The following is an 18,325-nucleotide window of genomic DNA, read 5'->3' as shown; positions in this document are numbered from 1 at the left end:
TTTGCCCCTCAGACAGGGCCCTGGACCTGCATCAGACACAACTGAGCTGGTCTTTGTGACAAGCTGTGCAGAGAATTCCCTATTCCCTCACCCTGCCATGCGCTCTTCATGGAAAAAATTTAATTAGAGTAGCATTTTGTAAAATAATTGAATTCTCCAGCTGTGGTTTGGGGCAGGGCACTGGCCCCCTCCATCCGGGCTCCTGGTTGTCAACAGCACGTGGGGCACTTCGTTTATCTGCACATTTCCAGCAGATGTTGCACTCTCAGCACTAATCAGGCTCCCAGCTGAAGAGAGAGATCCTGGCTGAGAAGAGAGCAGCTGTTCCTAGGCCTCATGGCCATCAATTCGTGATAAGCTATCGCGATCGTGGTATATATGTGTCCCGGCACTGGAAGACAACCTCTCAGCTCTCAACTCTACTCGACAGGATGAAGCTCGTCCTGGTTCTCCTCGCTCTCCTCGGAGCTGTAGGTGGGTTCTCAGACTCCCCGAGCTGTAGATACATTCCCAGATCCCCGAATTGTGTGTAGGTTCTCACACACCCTGTGCTGTAGGCGGATTCTTAGACACCCCGAGCTGTAGTTGGGGTCTCAGATAATGAGGGTTGTAGGAGGGTTCTCAGATACCCAGACATGTAGTGGATTCTCAGATCCCCAGAGATGTAGGTGGGTTCTCAGATCCCCAGAGACTTAGGTGGGCTCGCAGACACCAGGAGCAGTAGGTAGCTTCTCAGACACACAGAGATGTAAGTGGGTTCTCACACACCCTGAGCTGTAGGCGGATTCTTAGACACCCCGAGCTGTAGTTGGGGTCTCAGATAATGAGGGTTGTAGGCGGGTTCTCAGATCCCCAGACATGTAGTGGATTCTCAGATCCCCAGAGATGTAGGTGGGTTCTCAGATCCCCAGAGATGTAGGTGGGTTCTCAGACACCTGGAGCAGTAGGTAGCTTCTCAGACACACAGAGATGTAAGTGGGTTCCCAGACACCATGAGATGAAGGTAGGTTCTCAGATAATGAGAGCTGTAGGTAGGTTCTCGTACCCCAGAGATGTAGTGGGTTCTCAGATCCCTAAAGATGTATGTGGGTACTCAGATACCCAGACATGTAGTGGGTTCTCAGACCCCCAGAGATGTAGGTGGGTTCTCAGATCCACAGAGATAGGTGGGTTCTCAGACACCAGGAGCAGTAGGTAGCTTCTCAGACACACAATGATGTAAGTGGGTTCTCAGACACCATGAGATGAAGGTAGGTTCTCAGATAATGAGAGCTGTAGGTAGGTTCTCGGACCCCAGAGATGTAGTGGGTTCTCAGATCCCCAAAGATATAGGTGGGTTCTCAGATACCTCCAGCTGTAGTTGGGTTCTCAGACCCCTCTAGCTGTATGTAGGTTCTCAGACACCCGGAGCAGTAGGCAGATTTTCAGACACCCAGTTCTGTAGGTAGGCACTCAGAGACCCAAAGCTGTAGGCGGGATCACAGACATCTCAAGTGGCAGGTGGGTTCTCAAATACCCAGATATGTAGGTGGGTTCTCAGACTCCTCGAGCTCTAGGTAGGTTCTCAGACACCCCAAGCCATAGGTAGGTTCTTAGACACCCCAAGCTGTATGTAGGGTCGCAGACACCCAGAGCTGAAGTTGGGTTCTCAGACATCCTGAGCTGTAGGCGGGTCTCAGACACCCAGAGCCGTAGGTAGTGTCCCAGGTACTCTGGGACAGATTCACAAAAGTAAACTTTGACCAAAGGTCTTAGTTTAGACCAGAAGTCTAAGTGTGGACCAGAAGTCTAAGTTTAGACCAGAAGTCTAAGTGTAGACCAGAAGTCTAAGTGTAGACCAGAAGTCTACGTGTGGACCAGAAGTCTAAGTGTGGACCAGAAGTCTAAGTGTAGACCAGAAGTCTAAGTTTAGACCAGAAGTCTAAGTTTAGACCAGAAGTCAAAGTGTAGACCAGAAGTCTAAGTTTAGACCAGAAGTCTAAGTGTAGACCAGAAGTCTAAGTGTAGATCAGAAGTCTAAGTTTAGACCAGAAGTCTAAGTGTAGACCAGAAGTCTAAGTTTATACCAGAAGTCTAAGTTTAGACTAGAAGTCTAAGTTTAGTAGTAGTGAAGTTAGACTTTTTGTCTAAGTTTACCTGTCTGATTTGGCCCTTATGTGTCTCCCCACCTCTGTGATACTCATACCATTATCTCAGACACTAACCAGTGCCTTCTCCTTGCAGCGGCTGCTCCATTGGAAGATGATGATAAGATTGTTGGGGGCTACACCTGCAAACCCCACTCCCAGCCCTGGCAGGTCTACTTCACCACCAGTGGGAAGCGCTGGTGTGGAGGGTCTCTGATCAGCGAGTACTGGATCATATCTGCAGCTCATTGCTACAAACCGTGAGTTAATCCCTCCCTAGTTCAATCCAAAAGGGGTGAAGATATAACGACAAGAGGGACGGACATAAAGACAAGAGAGATTGATGACTTAAAGCCAAGTGGGCCCTGAGGACATAAAGCCAAGAGGGACTGAGGACATAAAGCCAAGAGAGGGCTGAGGACATAAAGCCAAGTGGGGGCTGAGGACAAAAAGCCAAGAGGGACTGAGGACAAAAAGCCAGGAGAGGGGGTAGGACATAAAGCCAACGGGGGGGGCATAAAGCCAAGAGGGGGCTGAGGACATAAAGCCAGCAGGAGGGGCATAAAGCCAAGAGGGGGTGAGGACATAACGCCAGCAGGGGTTGAGGACATAAAGCCAAGAGGGGTCTGAGGACAAAAAGCCAAGAGGGGTATGAGGACAGAAAGCGAAGAGGGGTCTGATGACATACAGCCAATTGGGGGCTGAGGATATAAAGCCTAGAGGGAGCGAGGACATAAAGCAAAGAGGGGGGTAGGACATAAAGCCAACGGGGAGCATAAAGCCAAGAGGGGGATGAGGACATAAAGCCAGCAGGGGGGGCATAAAGCCAGCAGGGGGTGAGGACATAAAGCCAAGAGGGGTCTGAGGACAAAAAGCCAAGAGGGGTCTGAGGACATAAAGCCAAGAGGGGGCTGAGGATATAAACCCAAGAGGGGGCTGAGGACATCAAACCAAGAGGGGGCTGAGCACATAAAGCCAATAGGGGGCTGAGGATATAAAACCAAGAGAGAACGAGGACATAAAGCCAAGAGGGGGGAGGACATAAAGCCAAGAGGGGGGAGGACATAAAGAAAAGAGTGGGGAGGACATAAAGCTAAGAGGGGGGAGGACATAAAGAAAAGAGGGGACTAAAGATATAAAGCCAAGAGGGGGGAGGAAATAAAGCCAAGGGGGGGCTGAGGACATAAAGCCAAGGGGGGCTGAGGACATAAAGCCAAGTGGGGGGAGGACATAAAGCCAAGGAGGGGCTGAGGATACAAAGCCAAGGGGGGGAGAACATAAAGCCAAGGGGGGGGGGGCAGAGGACATAAAGCCAAGAGGGGGGAGGACATGAAGACAAGAGGGGGCTGAGGATATAAAGCCAAGAGGGGGGAGGACATCAAACCAAGAGGGGGCTGAGAACATAAAGCCATTAGTGAGCTCAGTGTTATGTTTCTTAACCTAGGCATAAGTAGCAAAGTGTCGTGACTGTTAGGCCAAGTGTAACAAGAACAGACCACTAACCTGCAACAAGGGCGGCCAGCAGGGACGATGTTTTGTAGATAATCCCGATTATTCCCCCGGAAACAACCCCCACCTAGATCTAGAGAAACTCCAGGCGTGAAGATGCAACCGGGGGGACAACCGGGAGGAGATAACGGGAACTGGGGAAGTGTAGAGGGATGGGGAACGGCTGCCGTGATGCAGTGAGGAACGGTCCCGTATGTGGTAGGCTACAGAGGGAGACAAATAACAGAAGAGAAAGGGTCAGAGGGTGTTTAGGGGCATGACTGTGAAAGAAACCATCCGCCCCCTCTTCCCTTACGTCTCTCCTTACTGTAGATTTAAGAAGTCTCCCGGGATCCCTCGGTACACACGACAGGAAGTTTAACAGGATGTAAATGTTGCACAAGCCCTCCGTCGAGGGTACCCTGGTAGGCGTGTTAGAAGTCACAACGCCCCCATGGGCTGAGGAGGCTTGTGCCACCAAGGAAAACAAGGAAATGCAAATTTGTTCTGGCGACGTAGGATAGTTTCATAGAGGCCAAGAACCCAAGATACAGCGAGCCCCAACAAACGATGGAGAAATGGGGGAACACAACCAAAGGAACGCAGGCCGAGTGGGAGAAGCTTCCACTCCCTGCGCGGACCTAAATACCTGAAACAATCTCCACGGATTGTAAAAGTCTCGGTCTTCAGGGGCCAAAGATGCCTCGAAACCAAAGCGGGGCTTGAATGGGTAGCGCGCAAAAGAATCCGCGGGGAACACCATCCGCAACGCGCTACTCTCCGAAAACAGGAACTCCAGAATAACGGATTGTTTGTCAAGCCCCGCTTCCTGGAAGAGGCGGGGCTTTTGTAATGCGCGGTAACGTAGCGCGCGGCTCTTCCCGCCCGCCTGTGCCCCATGGCCTTCTGGGCCTTGTAGTCTGTCTTGCGCCGGACTCGGCCTGCTGCTCGAGGATCGCGACAGAACCCCCTCTCAAGAATCGCCGTCTCGGCGGTTGACCTGGCTTGCCGGGGTGTGTGCGATGGAACCTGTTCACCAGCCGAGGGCAATGTAGATTGGTGGCAGGTTCCCATGTTCTTTCCTCCACACCGTAGCCTTTCCAATCAATTAAGTACTGCAAGCGTCCTCTCACACGTCGGGAATCTAGCACCTCTTTCACCTCGTATTCCTCTTGTCCATCCATACTTAGTGGGACTGGGATTGGAGCCACTCTTGTGCTGTCGGGACAGGCTTTTAGTAAGGACACATGGAATACGGGGTGGATTTTCCAAGCTGGGGGCAGGGACAGCTTCATGGCCACAGGGTTAATGACTTGCTGAATACAGTAGGGTCCCACAAACTTGGGAATTAGCTTACCCCCTTTTTTAACCTGCAAGTGTTTCGTGGATAACCACACCTTGTCCCCTACTAGGTATGAGGGTTCTGGGGTTCTCTTCTTGTCTGCCTGTTGTTTCTGTGCTCTTTGTGCTTTTTCTAACTGACCCTTCACCTCTGTAAGCACTGCTCATAAATGGGTGTGGTGCTCGTGTATGGTGGGATGATGGGATTCTATAGGTCCTTCAAAGGGTAGGAAATACGGATGGAAACCATACAGACAGAAAAAAGGGGAACACCCTAATGTGGTATCTTGTGCGTTATTGTAAGCAAATTCGGCAGTCCAAAGTAATGAATGCCAATCTGGAGTATTTTGGAGGGTAAAACATCGTAGATATTGTTCAAGGGTTTGGTTTAACCTCTCCGTCTTGCCGTCTGTTTGTGGGTGGTAACTGGTAGACAAACGTACATCCACTCCCATGGTGGCGCATAAGGACCTCCAGAATCGTGAGATAAATTGGGATCCCCTGTCGGTAATGAGAACTCGAGGTAGTCCGTGGGCGCGTACTACATGCTGAAGGACGATGGCCGCAAGTTCAACGGATGTAGGTAGTTTCTTGAGGGGGATAAAATGGCCCATTTTGGACAAGTGATCAACCACTACTAGGATGGTGGTGTAATCATCACATGGCGGCATTTCCACAATAAAGTCCATTGATATGGTGTGCCAGGGGAACGGAGGCACCGGGATCGGGTGTAGTAATCCAGCAGGTTTGGAATGACTTGCCTTGCTTTGGGCACAGATAGCGCAATTCTTGATGTATTCTTTGGTGTCCGACCGTAGGGAAGGCCACCAAAACGTTCTCTCGAGGAGAGAGATGGTCTTTGTATTTCCAAGGTGCCCTCCTAATGGGGAATCGTGAGCCCAGGCTACCATCTGTTGTTGTTGAACGGATCGGGGGAGGTATAGGGTTTCTTGATGAAACAGTAAACGATGTTTTGTGGTTCGGTTATCAGGGTCCTCTTTTATCCAGGAATCGCTTTCGAGTGGATCCCAGGACGCCTTCAGGTCATCCAGAAAATCCGGGGTTGTGAGAGCTGCGATGCTGTCAGGTGGAAAGGAGTTTTCAGCTAGAACGCTAGGAGGTTCGGGGTGTTCTTCCGTTTCCGGGTGTGAGGGGTCCTCTAGCCGTGATAAGGCATCAGCTTTTCCGTTCTGTGTTCCTGGTCGATATCGGATGATAAAATCAAAATCAGAAAAGAAAAGTGACCATCTTAGTTGACGGGGTGTGAGGGCCTTAGCCGTTTTTAGGAAAAGAAGATTTCGATGATCGGTGTAGATCTCGATGGTGTGGACAGCCCCTAAGAGGTAGTGCCTCCATTCTTCACAGGCCCTTTTGATGGCCAGTAGTTCTTTATCCGTGATGGAATAGTTTATTTCACTAGGGGAAATCTTTTTGGAATAATATGCCACTGGATGTATCTGCCCTGTCTCTGGATGTCTTTGTGACAGCACCCCACCAATGGCATATTGTGACGCGTCTGTTTCCAACAGGTATGGTAGAGTCGGGTTTGGATGACGCAAGATGGGTGCTTGGACAAAACGGTTCTTTAAGTCTTGAAATGCTGCATCGGCCTCTTGATCCCAGGAAAAGGTGGTGTTTTTTCTCAACAGCCGAGAGATCGGGTGTATGATTTTTGAGAAATCTTTGATAAAGCGCCTGTAATAATTGGCAAAGCCAAGAAAACTCTGGACGGCTTTGACGTGCTGAGGCGCCTTCCACTGGGTAACCGCTTCGACCTTGCTCCTGTCCATTTGGAAACCTTGGGCATTGATCACATATCCCAAAAAGGCTATCTCGTTGACATGGAACTGGCATTTTTCCAGTTTAGCGTACAATGAATGCATTCGTAGTCTTTCCAGCACCTTCTTCACGTGAAGGATATGTTCCTGAAGGGTAGCTGAGTAGATCAGGATATCATCAATATAGACGATACAGAAAAGGTCTAGCAAGCCCCTCAGCACTTCATCCATGAAATACTGGAATGCCGCCGGGGCATTGCATAACCCGAACGGCATGACCTGATACTCATATAACCCGAACTTGGTCCTGAATGCAGTCTTCCATTCATCTACGGTCTTTACGCGAACCAAGTGGTAGGCCCCTCGAAGGTCCAGTTTGGTAAATATCCGGGCTCCCTTGAGTTGGTCCAACAGGACCGGTATTAAGGGCAGGGGATACCGGTTTTTGATGGTTAGTCTGTTGATAGCCCTATAATCTATGCAGGTCCTTAATTCATCGCAGTCTTTTTTCCCGATGAAGAAGAGTGGAGATGATGCGGGTGAGGAAGAAGGTCGAATGAAGCCTGAGGCTAGATTTTCTTCCAAGTATGTTTTCAGGTAACGAGTCTCAGGTTCCGTTAGTGCATAAACTCGACTACATGGAATGACTGCTCCAGGGACTAGGTCGATCCGACAGTCGTACGGACGGTGTGGGGGCAGCCGAGTAGCTTCCTGTTTGTTGAAAACGGACAGGTAATCCTGGTAAACCTCGGGAAGCTTCACAACGCTACAACAACTGCGTTCTTCACTTCCGTCTTGAAGGAAACCTGCTTGTGTTTTAGCATCCCTGTCTACGAGGGCGTGACGAAGAAGGCATTGCTCCCTGCAGTAAAGGGAGGTTAAGGAAACTGTGCGGTCCGCCCATCGAATCACGGGATCATGCAGGGTTAACCACGGCATACCCAGAATGATGCGGAAATGTGGAGCGTCGATGAGGTCAAACTGAATCCGTTCCTGATGTAATTCTCCTATTAGCATCCGTAGAGGGTACGTATGGTGTCTCACTGGTCCTGATGTTAAGGCCTTCCCATCCACGGCTTTGACCACTTCCGGTTTTTTCTTGGTTTCATATGGGATTCCAAGTTCTCGGGCGTATTGCTGATCCATAAAATTCCCAGTGGCTCCGCAATCCAAAAGAGCTGACACTGTTATGGTATGTACTTGCGATACCCATAACGTCACGCTGACGTTAATGTGAGCTACTGACGGTTGCATAGTGTTAGGTATTCGTAGCGAGACCGTTTTCTTTTCTAGTCCCAAGTCAGAGGTCCCTGACTGGCTTGGGTGTTGCAGTTTTCCGACGGTTGCGGGGAAGTGGCGGCCTGAGACTTGGAAGCAGGGGTTCGTTCTGGGAGTCTGGTTCTGGCTCGGCATTCTTTAATGAAGTGCCCGCTTTTCCCACAATAGAGGCATAACTTCTGTTGTCTTCTCTTCTCTCTTTCTTCCGCGGAAAGCGGACCTCGGAGTCCTCCGATTTGCATGGGTTCTGGTCCATCCGCTGTTCGTGGGGTGTCTTCGAGGGCCGGTTTGAGTCGAGCTGGCAGAAGACGGGTTTCGTTTTTTCCTCGGTCTCCCTTTCTCTCTAGCAACCGATGATCTAGTTGGACGGTGAGGTCTATTAGTTCTTCACAGGTGCCAGGTAGCTGTACCACTTGAGCTAAGACGTCCTTGAGTTCACCTCGTAGGCCTTGATAAAATAGGGTAGTTCTCTTCTCTGGCGGCCAGTCCGTCTCTACCACTAGCCGATTGAAGGTAGTTATATAGGACAATAAATCCTGAGACCCCTGTCGTAAGGTAAGCAATTCACGATCCAGGGACATCATGTGGGCCTTGCGATCGAACAGTTTTCTCATTTCGAGACAAAATCCCTGAAAATTCTGTAGAACCGGATCGTTCCTTTCCAGTAAAGGGATGGTCCAGTTTGCGGCGTTTCCTCCCATGTAGGACATCATAAATGAGGTTTTGGCCACCTCCTCCTGAAACACCTGTGGTTTACACAAGAAGTGAAGTCTGCATTGATGAAGAAAGGTTTCGAACTTCCTGGCATCCCCATAGAAGCGTTCGGGTGGCGCCAAAGGAATCCCTTGACTCTGAACAATATGCACAGTGGGTAGTGATCTATCAGGAGGAGCAGTGTCCGAGGTAGTGGCGGGAAACCCTGTGCCAAACGTACCCCCTCCTTGACCACGGGACGTGATGGGAGGAGGAAGCGTCCAGTCTCTGATGTAGGATTCTTTTCCCGTGCCCTTGCGAGAAATTCCTGCTACCTCTCTACGCAAGGTGTTCATGTCTTTCTTAATTTCTTGATTCTCTACTCGAGAGGTGTGTACTTCCTGCTGGAGGGCCGCAATGCTCTCCACCAGGGAAGCCAACACCGTATTGGTGTCCATCGTCCGGGCCGGATAGTTACCGTGGGCTTGACAATCTGTCGTGACTGTTAGGCCAAGTGTAACAAGAACAGACCACTAACCTGCAACAAGGGCGGCCAGCAGGGACGATGTTTTGTAGATAATCCCGATTATTCCCCCGGAAACAACCCCCACCTAGATCTAGAGAAACTCCAGGCGTGAAGATGCAACCGGGGGGACAACCGGGAGGAGATAACGGGAACTGGGGAAGTGTAGAGGGATGGGGAACGGCTGCCGTGATGCAGTGAGGAACGGTCCCGTATGTGGTAGGCTACAGAGGGAGACAAATAACAGAAGAGAAAGGGTCAGAGGGTGTTTAGGGGCATGACTGTGAAAGAAACCATCCGCCCCCTCTTCCCTTACGTCTCTCCTTACTGTAGATTTAAGAAGTCTCCCGGGATCCCTCGGTACACACGACAGGAAGTTTAACAGGATGTAAATGTTGCACAAGCCCTCCGTCGAGGGTACCCTGGTAGGCGTGTTAGAAGTCACAACGCCCCCATGGGCTGAGGAGGCTTGTGCCACCAAGGAAAACAAGGAAATGCAAATTTGTTCTGGCGACGTAGGATAGTTTCATAGAGGCCAAGAACCCAAGATACAGCGAGCCCCAACAAACGATGGAGAAATGGGGGAACACAACCAAAGGAACGCAGGCCGAGTGGGAGAAGCTTCCACTCCCTGCGCGGACCTAAATACCTGAAACAATCTCCACGGATTGTAAAAGTCTCGGTCTTCAGGGGCCAAAGATGCCTCGAAACCAAAGCGGGGCTTGAATGGGTAGCGCGCAAAAGAATCCGCGGGGAACACCATCCGCAACGCGCTACTCTCCGAAAACAGGAACTCCAGAATAACGGATTGTTTGTCAAGCCCCGCTTCCTGGAAGAGGCGGGGCTTTTGTAATGCGCGGTAACGTAGCGCGCGGCTCTTCCCGCCCGCCTGTGCCCCATGGCCTTCTGGGCCTTGTAGTCTGTCTTGCGCCGGACTCGGCCTGCTGCTCGAGGATCGCGACACAAAGTGGCCTTACATCTACATGTGTCCTACCTTGCTCTGCATTACGGTCCTAGCACTGACCTTTTACCCAGTTATGTGCTGAATAAATGTTGTTCAGTTTCTTGGAATCTAGCCTCATTTATTATGCAAGAGGATTCTTCGTAGAATCCCCTGCACATGATGTAAATAACAGGATTAACATACTCTGTAAAAAGTCATTGCCATTTTCATCCTCAGAGGACAGGGCTACTTTGCATCGTTACAATTATTGATTTAGGCTCATCTATATGGTTGTGCCAACGACATATCGATTGTGGCAGAACCCCCAAAGCTACCTTTTTGGTATGAAAGAACTGCACCTTCACTAGGTAACCAGAGGAGACGCTTCTATGCTGACCCTGACTCAGAGGTCTCCTCACGCTGAGACTTCAACATGCAGTGGTCTGACATCCCTTGCAGGGGGTCCTACTCGTGACCAAGACGTGGTCCTTCTTTCTCTCCCATCAGGTAATGGGGTCGGCTCTTTGCTAGGGGATTCTTGGCTTTGCACCACATGCATGCTCAGTACATTTAGGTACACTTGGGTAGGGTCAGCATTGTAGGAGTACGCAAAGATTACTGTTTTCATATATGGCTACATATATTCATTGCTTTAGCGCCATGGTAGAAATGTATCTTCTGTTCCCTCTTTTGGTGCTTGAAATCTTTCAAGTTTGCTGCTGTCTACTGATTGTCGCAGCAAACATGTTTTATACCAGAACGAGGCTGGTTCAATAAATACTTATGGAAAACGCCCCCCAGCGTTTATGCTGCATATTTCTCTAAGACTGAGGCAGCACGATTGACTGAGTGAAAAGTACGGTACTGTTTCCATGATCGCTGAAGGGTCAAGGGGTGTTACGCTCACTGGTTGCCAGACACTATTTCACTCCTTGGTAAGGCTAGGGGGCTGTTGGTGGCACTGTGCTCTAGCTGGTCTAGAGGCTAACATATCCTGTGGGGCTGGCCGGAATCAGTCTAGACACCAATCCCTTGGTTTATGTTGTCCAACAAATGCACAGATCCTATGTAGTTTTAGGAACTACACTACATCAAGACTTAAAGACATGAGGGGCTGAGGACATAAAACCAAGAAGGGGCTCTGGGAATTAAGCCAAGACGAGGGGAGGACCTAATGCCAAGAGAGGGATGGAAGGCTGATAACATACAGGCACTGAGCAGAGACCCGCTGTGACACACAGGCACTGATCAGACGCCCCGCTGTGACACACAGGCACTGAGCAGAAGCCCCGCAGTGACACACAGGCACTGAGCAGAGACCCGCTGTGACACACAGGCACTGAGCAGAAGCCCCGCTGTGACACACAGGCACTGAGCAGAGACCCGCTGTGACACACAGGCACTGAGCAGAAGCCCCGCTGTGACACACAGGCACTGAGCAGAAGCCCCGCAGTGACACACAGGCACTGAGCAGAGACCCGCTGTGACACACAGGCACTGAGCAGAAGACCCTCTGTGACACACAGGCACTTAGTGGAAGCCCCGCTGTGACACACAGGCACTGAGCAGAGACCCGCTGTGACACACAGGCACTGAGCAGAAGCCCCGCTGTGACACACAGGCACAGATCAGAAGACCCGCTGTGACACACAGGCACTGAGCAGAAGACCCGCTGTGACACACAGGCAGTGAGCAGAAGACCCGCTGTGACACACAGGCACTGAGCAGAAGACCCGCTGTGACACACAGGCACTGAGCAGAGACCCGCTGTGACACACAGGCACTGAGCAGAAGCCCCGCTGTGACACACAGGCACTGAGCAGAAGCCCCGCAGTGACACACAGGCACTGAGCAGAAGACCCGCTGTGACACACAGGAACAGATCAGGCACCCCGCTGTGACACACAGGCACAGATCAGGCACCAAACTGTGACACACAGGCACTGATCAGAAGGCCCGGTGTGACACACAGGCACTAAGCAGACGCCCCGCTGTGACACACAGGCACTGATCAGACGCCCCGCTGTGACACACAGGCACTGACCAGAAGACCCGCTGCAACACACAGGCACAGATCACACGCCCTGTTGTGACACACAGTGACAGGTCAGACGCCTCGTTGTGACACACAGATCAGAAGCCCCCCTGTGACTCACAGGCACTGATCAGACGCCCTGCTGTGACACACAGGCACTGAGCACATGCCTCGCTGTGACACACAGGCACAGGTCAGACACCCTGATGTGACACACAGGCACTGATCAGACACCTCGCTTTGACACACAGGCACTGATCAGACACCTCGCTTTGACACACAGGCACTGATCAGACACCTCGCTTTGACACACAGGCACTGATCAGATGCCCCGCTGTGACACACAGGCACTGACTAGAAGACCCGCTGCAACACACAGGCACAGATCACACCCGCTGCTGTGACACACAGGGACAGGTCAGACGCCTCGTTGTGACACACAGGCACTGAGCAGAAGCCCCCCTGTGACTCACAGGCACTGATCAGACACCTCGCTGTGACTCACAGGCACTGATCAGACGCCCTGCTGCGACACACAGGCACTGAGCAGACACAACATATCCAGATAGATGCCTGTTGTGCCAATTCCAAATAGTCCCACTTTAACCCACACCTTGGGAGTTCTTAATCTCCTGGTGTCATATGTCTCTTTCTGTCTTTCTCTCTCTCTTTTCTTTCTTTCTTTCTTTCTTTCTTTCTTTCTTTCTTTCTTTCTTTCTTTCTTTCTTTCTTTCTTTCTTTCTTTCTTTCTTTCTTGCTTTCTTTCTCTCTTCTCTCTTTCTTTCTCTCTCTCTTCTCTCTTTCTTTCTTTCTTTCTTTCTTTGGTTCTTTCTCTCATCTCTCTTTCTTTCTTTCTTTCTTTCTTTCTTTCTTTCTTTCTTTCTTTCTTTCTTTCTTTCTTTCTTTCTTTCTTTCTTTCTTTCTTTCTTTCTCCCTCTCTCTTCTCTCTTTCTTTCTTTCTTTGATTCTTTCTCTCATCTCTCTTTCTTTCTTTCCTTCTTTCTTTCTTTCTTTCTTTTTTTCTTTGGTTCTTTCTCTCTACACTCTTTCTTTCTTTCTTTCTTTCTTTGGTTCTTTCTCTCTTCTCTCTTTCTTTCTTTCTTTCTTTCTTTCTTTCTTTCTTTCTTTCTTTCTTTCTTTCTTTCTTTTTTCATTCTTTCTTTCTTTCTTTTTTTCTTTGGTTCTTTCTCTCTACACTCTTTCTTTCTTTCTTTCTTTCTTTCTTTGGTTCTTTGGTTCTTTCTCTCTTCTCTCTTTCTTTCTATCTTTCTTTTTCTCTCTCTCGCTTTTCTCTCTCTTTCCATCTGTCTCTCTTTCTCTTTCTTTGTCTCTCTCTATGGCTCTCTATCCCCGATGTTCCCCATGTTCCTGCTGTTCCGAGTACACCTTTGCACCAAGGTTCCCTCTGTGTCCTGCTGTCTCCCAGAGGCGTCATATAATTTCCTGCATCTTTCTTCTTTAGAGCATCGACACTGGTGGCCCACCTGGGTGAACACGACACCACACGCGCCGAAGGAGTCGAGCAGCGCCTCCAGGTGGCCAAGGCCATCAAGCACCCTAAATACAGCAGATACACCGCCGACAACGACTTCATGCTGGTTAAACTGGCAACCCCTGCAAAGTTCAACACTCAAGTGCAGCCCATCAAGATGGGTGTGAACTGCCCTGCCGAGGGCAACCAGTGCCTCGTATCGGGCTGGGAGAACCTTCGGACGTCTGGAGGTAAGAAACAACCCAAGCAGCAGGGCGGAAACATAACAAAGCACTCCTCCTCCATGGGTCATTATAGCACCGGCCTTATGGTGCTGACATTCCCCCTGGAGCCTTATGTGTTGACATCACCACATCCTTATAGGCTGGCCAAGGGCATCACATCTCCATCCCTATAGGCTGGCAAAGGATAGTGACATCACCATACCTATAGGCTGGCCAAGGGTAAGGACATCACCAACCCTATAGGCTGGCCAAGGGTAACAACATCACCATCCCTATAGGCTGCCAAGGGCAATGACTTCACCATCCCTATAGGCTGCCAAGGGTAATGACATCACCATCCCTATAGGCTGCCAAGGGTAATGACATCACCATCCCTATAGTCTGGCCAAGGATAGTGACATCACCATCCCTATAGGCTGGCCAAGGGTAAGGACATCACCAACCCTATAGGCTGGCCAAGGATAGTGACATCACCATCCCTATAGGCTGGCCAAGGGTAACAACATCACCATGCCCATAGGCTGGCCAAGGGCAATGACTTCACCATCCCTATAGGCTGCCAAGGGTAATGACATCACCATCCCTATAGGCTGCCAAGGGTAATGACATCACCAACCCTATAGGCTGGCCAAGGGTAACAACATCACCAACCCTATAGGCTGCCCAAGGGCATCACAATACCATCCCTATAGGCTGGCCAAGGATAGTGACATCACTATCCCTATAGGCTGGCCAAGAGTAAGGACATCACCATCCTCATAGGCTGTCCAAGGGCATCACATCTCCATCCCTATAGGCTACCCAAGGGTAATGACATCACCATACCTATAGGCTGGCCAAGGGCATCACATATCCATCCCTATAGGCTGGCCAAGGCAAATGACATCACCATGCTCATAGGCTGGCCAAGGGTAATGACATCACAGTCCCTATAGACCGGCCAATGATAATAAAATCACCATTCGTATAGGCTGGCCAAGGGTAATGACATCACCATCCTTGTAGGCTGGACAAGGATAATGACTTCAGCATACCTATAGGCTGGCTCAGGGTAATGACATCACCATCCCTATAGGCTGCCAAGAGAAACCAGAACTCCATTCCAGTTAATCTTGTGCTTTGCTATGGTTAGGTTTGTGGTGGCTTTGGCTAATGATGCCAGTGCGCTGGGTTCCATCAGATGCTGAGATGAGGTTATCATGATGGTGGTTGCAGTTAGGCTACTTCTGGGTTGGGGGTATGCAGCTCTTGACTTGGAGCTCAGATGCTGGTTGGTTGACTGTAATTTTTAGTAGCTTAGTGTTAAGCTGCCAGTGGTTGATTTTAGGCTTTTTGTCGGTTCACGTTAGATTGCTGGGTTGATGATGCTTGCAGACTGGAGTTAGGCCGGTGCTGTGTTGGGGTTCGGCTGTTGGTCGGAGTGCAGGATGTTAGTTGTTTGTGGTTAGGCCTCTGGGCTGTAGTTGTCTTCTAGTGAGCTGGGGTTAGACATGCGGTGGGCCCTGCTTCTTACTGGATTAGCCTTAGGCTGGTTGTGGTTGGGTTAGGCTGCTAGAGATTTGGGGTCAGACAGCTGTTGCTAGGTTTGTGTTAGGATGCTGCTGGCTTGAACTTACAAATATGTTAAGATGGAGTCATTAATGCTGGTGGATGTGGGCTTGGCTTTTAATCTGATGGATGTATTATACTGGTAGGCGACAGCCAGCTGCTAGTGAGGAGTTTAGACAAGTGGTGAGATGGTGTTAGGCAGCTGGTTGGGTTGTTTGTGGTCAGGTTGCTGAGAGATTGGTGACAGGCTGTTGGTTGGTTTGTTTGTGGTTAGGTTGGTTATAGGTGGGTGTCAGGCTGTTGGTTGGTTGAGGTTAGGCTGCTGGTTGGATTGTTTGTGGTTAGGTTGCTGAAAGGCGGGCAGCTGACTGTTCGCTGGCTGATATTTGGCTTCTGGTTGGGTTGTTCATGGTTAGGTTGCTGATAGGTGAGTGGAAGGCTGTTGGTTGGTTGATGTTAGGCTGCTGGTTGGCTGGTTTTTGCTTAGGTTGCTGATAAGTGGGCAGCAGGCTGTTGATTTGTTGATGTTAGGCTACTGGTTGGGTTGTTTGTTGTTAGTTGCTTAATGGTGGGTGGCAGTCTGTTGGTTGGTTGATGTTAGGCTGCTGGTTGGGTTGTTTGTAATTAGGTTGCTGTTGGTTGGTTTGGTTGTGGCTAGGTTGCCGATAGGTGTGTGGCAGGCTGTTGCTTGGTTGATGTTAGGCTGTTGGTTGGATTGTTTGTGATTAGGTTGACGATAGGTGGGCAGCCGGCAGTTGGTTGGCTGATATTTGGTTGCTCGTTGGGTTATTTGCGGTTAGGTTGCTGATAGGTGGGCGGGAGGCTGTTGGTTGGTTTGGTTGTGGTTATTTTGCTGATAGGTGGGTGGCAGGCTGTTGGTTTATTGATGTTAGGCTACTGGGTGATTTGTTTGTGGTTAGATTGCTGATAGGCGTGTGGCAGGCTGTTGGTTTGTTGGTGTAAGGCTGCTGGTTGGTTTGCTTATGGTTAGGTTACTGGTAGGTGGGCAGCCAGCTGTTGGTTGGCTGATGTTATGCTGCTGGTTCGGTTGTTTGTGGTTAGGTTGCTGATAGGTGGGTGAGAGGCTGTTGGTTAGTTTGTTTAGGGTTAGGTTGCTGATAGGTGGTCAGCCAGCTGTGGTGGGCTTATGTTAGGCTGCTAGTTAAGTTGTTTGTGATTAGGTTGCTGATAGGTGGGCGAGAGGCTGTTGGTTAGTTTGTTTGGGGTTAGGTTGCTGATAGGTGGGTGGCAGGCTGTTAGTTGGCTTATGTTAAGCTGCTAGTTGGGTTGTTTGTGGTCAGGTTGCTGATAGGTGGGCGGCAGGCTGTTGGTTCATTGATGTTAAGCTGCTGGTCATCTGCAGTTCGCCTTCAGTGGTGTTGATTTGGCATTGATAGCTTAGGGATACCCTGATATTCTATACTAGGGGGGGGGCTATCGTTGGATTCATGTAACGCTGCCAGCCTGTGGGGGTTGCTGCTCGGTTAGTTTAAGACTGGGAGTAGAATTAGTTGCTGAATTAGAGAGTCTGCGTATCACTGTCCATGCGTGTGTAATTTATGCGTAGGCATGTACCGACCAGCCTTATGACGCCACCCTGAGGGTCATTTCTCTAAGCTAGCTGGCGTCATGAGGGCTTCGATGGTCAAGCTGCCATCCTGCGGTCCAGAGGCCGTTTCATGAAGGCAATTTCTGGCCCTCACCAGTGAAGAACGCGCCTGTGTGCCTCCTTCTCACATCCTCAGTGTATACATTAATTTGGAGGTGCAGAATCACTGCGTTTTGCAATAACACAGCACAAATATTATGTGCTGCGTTGCATCAAATGGTGAGAACAAAAAAGCGCCACATCTATTATGATACAGTGCTGTTTGTCTTCTCACAGTAATGGCGGCCCTTAGGCTGCCATGCGGCCACTTGCGTAATGAAACAGGAGGGGGCCTCCCTGCAATGCAGGTGGAGGGGCCCCCTCTGGGCTCGAACAGGAGCTCTGCAGCCAGAGTGCTGTCCTGAGGGGGCCCCTTGGAGCTTGGGGGCTCCCACGCACTGCAGGGGCTGCGGGGGCCTGTGTTACACCCCTGCTTGCGGCATTGTTATATTATGTGTATTTGTAAAGCGCACTATCACCTGCAAGGATATCCTGGCTCTGGGGATCCAGGCACCGCACACACCCGTGAACCATAGTGCAAGGGTGGGTGCGTTCGTCAAGCACAGGCTTTCTTCATGAAGGATGCCCTTTCAGTATCAAACCATGCTGTACTCCTGTCCCCACTGTCCCTGTGTGCTGCACAGTGCAGCCCTCAAGCCAGCTAGAGAAGTGTGGAGGAGTGTAAACGTACTCCACTGTCACACCCGCCGCCGGAAACTGTCAGACTCATTTGTTGGCGCAACCCTCTGCCGACAAACATTAGCTGATAGTGTCTGCGTCAAGACCCACTGGTGGGGGCATGGAAACGCCCATGGAACAGCGCCTTGATTCAGAATAGTGCAAAGTACCGCACAGCGCTACTTTGTGTTAATTTATGCAACTTCCCAGGACAAATCATGATGAGAGCAATCCCACCTCGACACTCCGACTTTGGTTTATGTCACTTTTGTGGTGCAAACCTGGCGTGAAGTGTTGGTGAACCTGGGACAAAACAGCTCCATGTTAATGCATGAAGAGTTGAGGATGCAAAGAGGCAAGCACCGCTCTGTGTTTATTAGCTTCCTGCTTGGTAAAACAGGCTTCAACTCTGGCATGTTTCGAGTTCATGTATGCGCTCCAGATGCAAGCGCACAGAGCCATTTGCGCTGGTGCAGCGCACTGCACTGGTGCAGGGCACAGAGCCGTCTGCGCAGGTGCAGTGCACACAG

The 18,325-nt window shown here is 50.3% G+C and overlaps 1 protein-coding gene across 1 annotated transcript in view; it reads left to right on the top strand.

The window, feature by feature from the left end:
- The first annotated feature begins 356 nt into the window (after positions 1-356).
- The window catches only part of LOC146808667 (serine protease 1-like), an 81,471-nt gene continuing 63,502 nt past the window's right edge, over positions 357-18,325 (top strand). The window contains exons 1-3 of the mRNA XM_085615462.1: positions 357-474; positions 2,224-2,386; positions 13,668-13,927. Coding sequence (XP_085471588.1) covers positions 432-474; positions 2,224-2,386; positions 13,668-13,927 — 466 coding nt within the window. The 5' untranslated portion in view covers positions 357-431. The remainder of the gene's footprint in view (positions 475-2,223; positions 2,387-13,667; positions 13,928-18,325) is intronic.

The sequence above is a fragment of the Triturus cristatus genome, chromosome 7 (assembly GCF_964204655.1).
Source record: "Triturus cristatus chromosome 7, aTriCri1.1, whole genome shotgun sequence".
NCBI lineage: Eukaryota > Metazoa > Chordata > Amphibia > Caudata > Salamandridae > Triturus > Triturus cristatus.
Note: the sequence above shows the minus strand (reverse complement) of the source record. Positions and strands in the feature narration are given on the sequence as shown.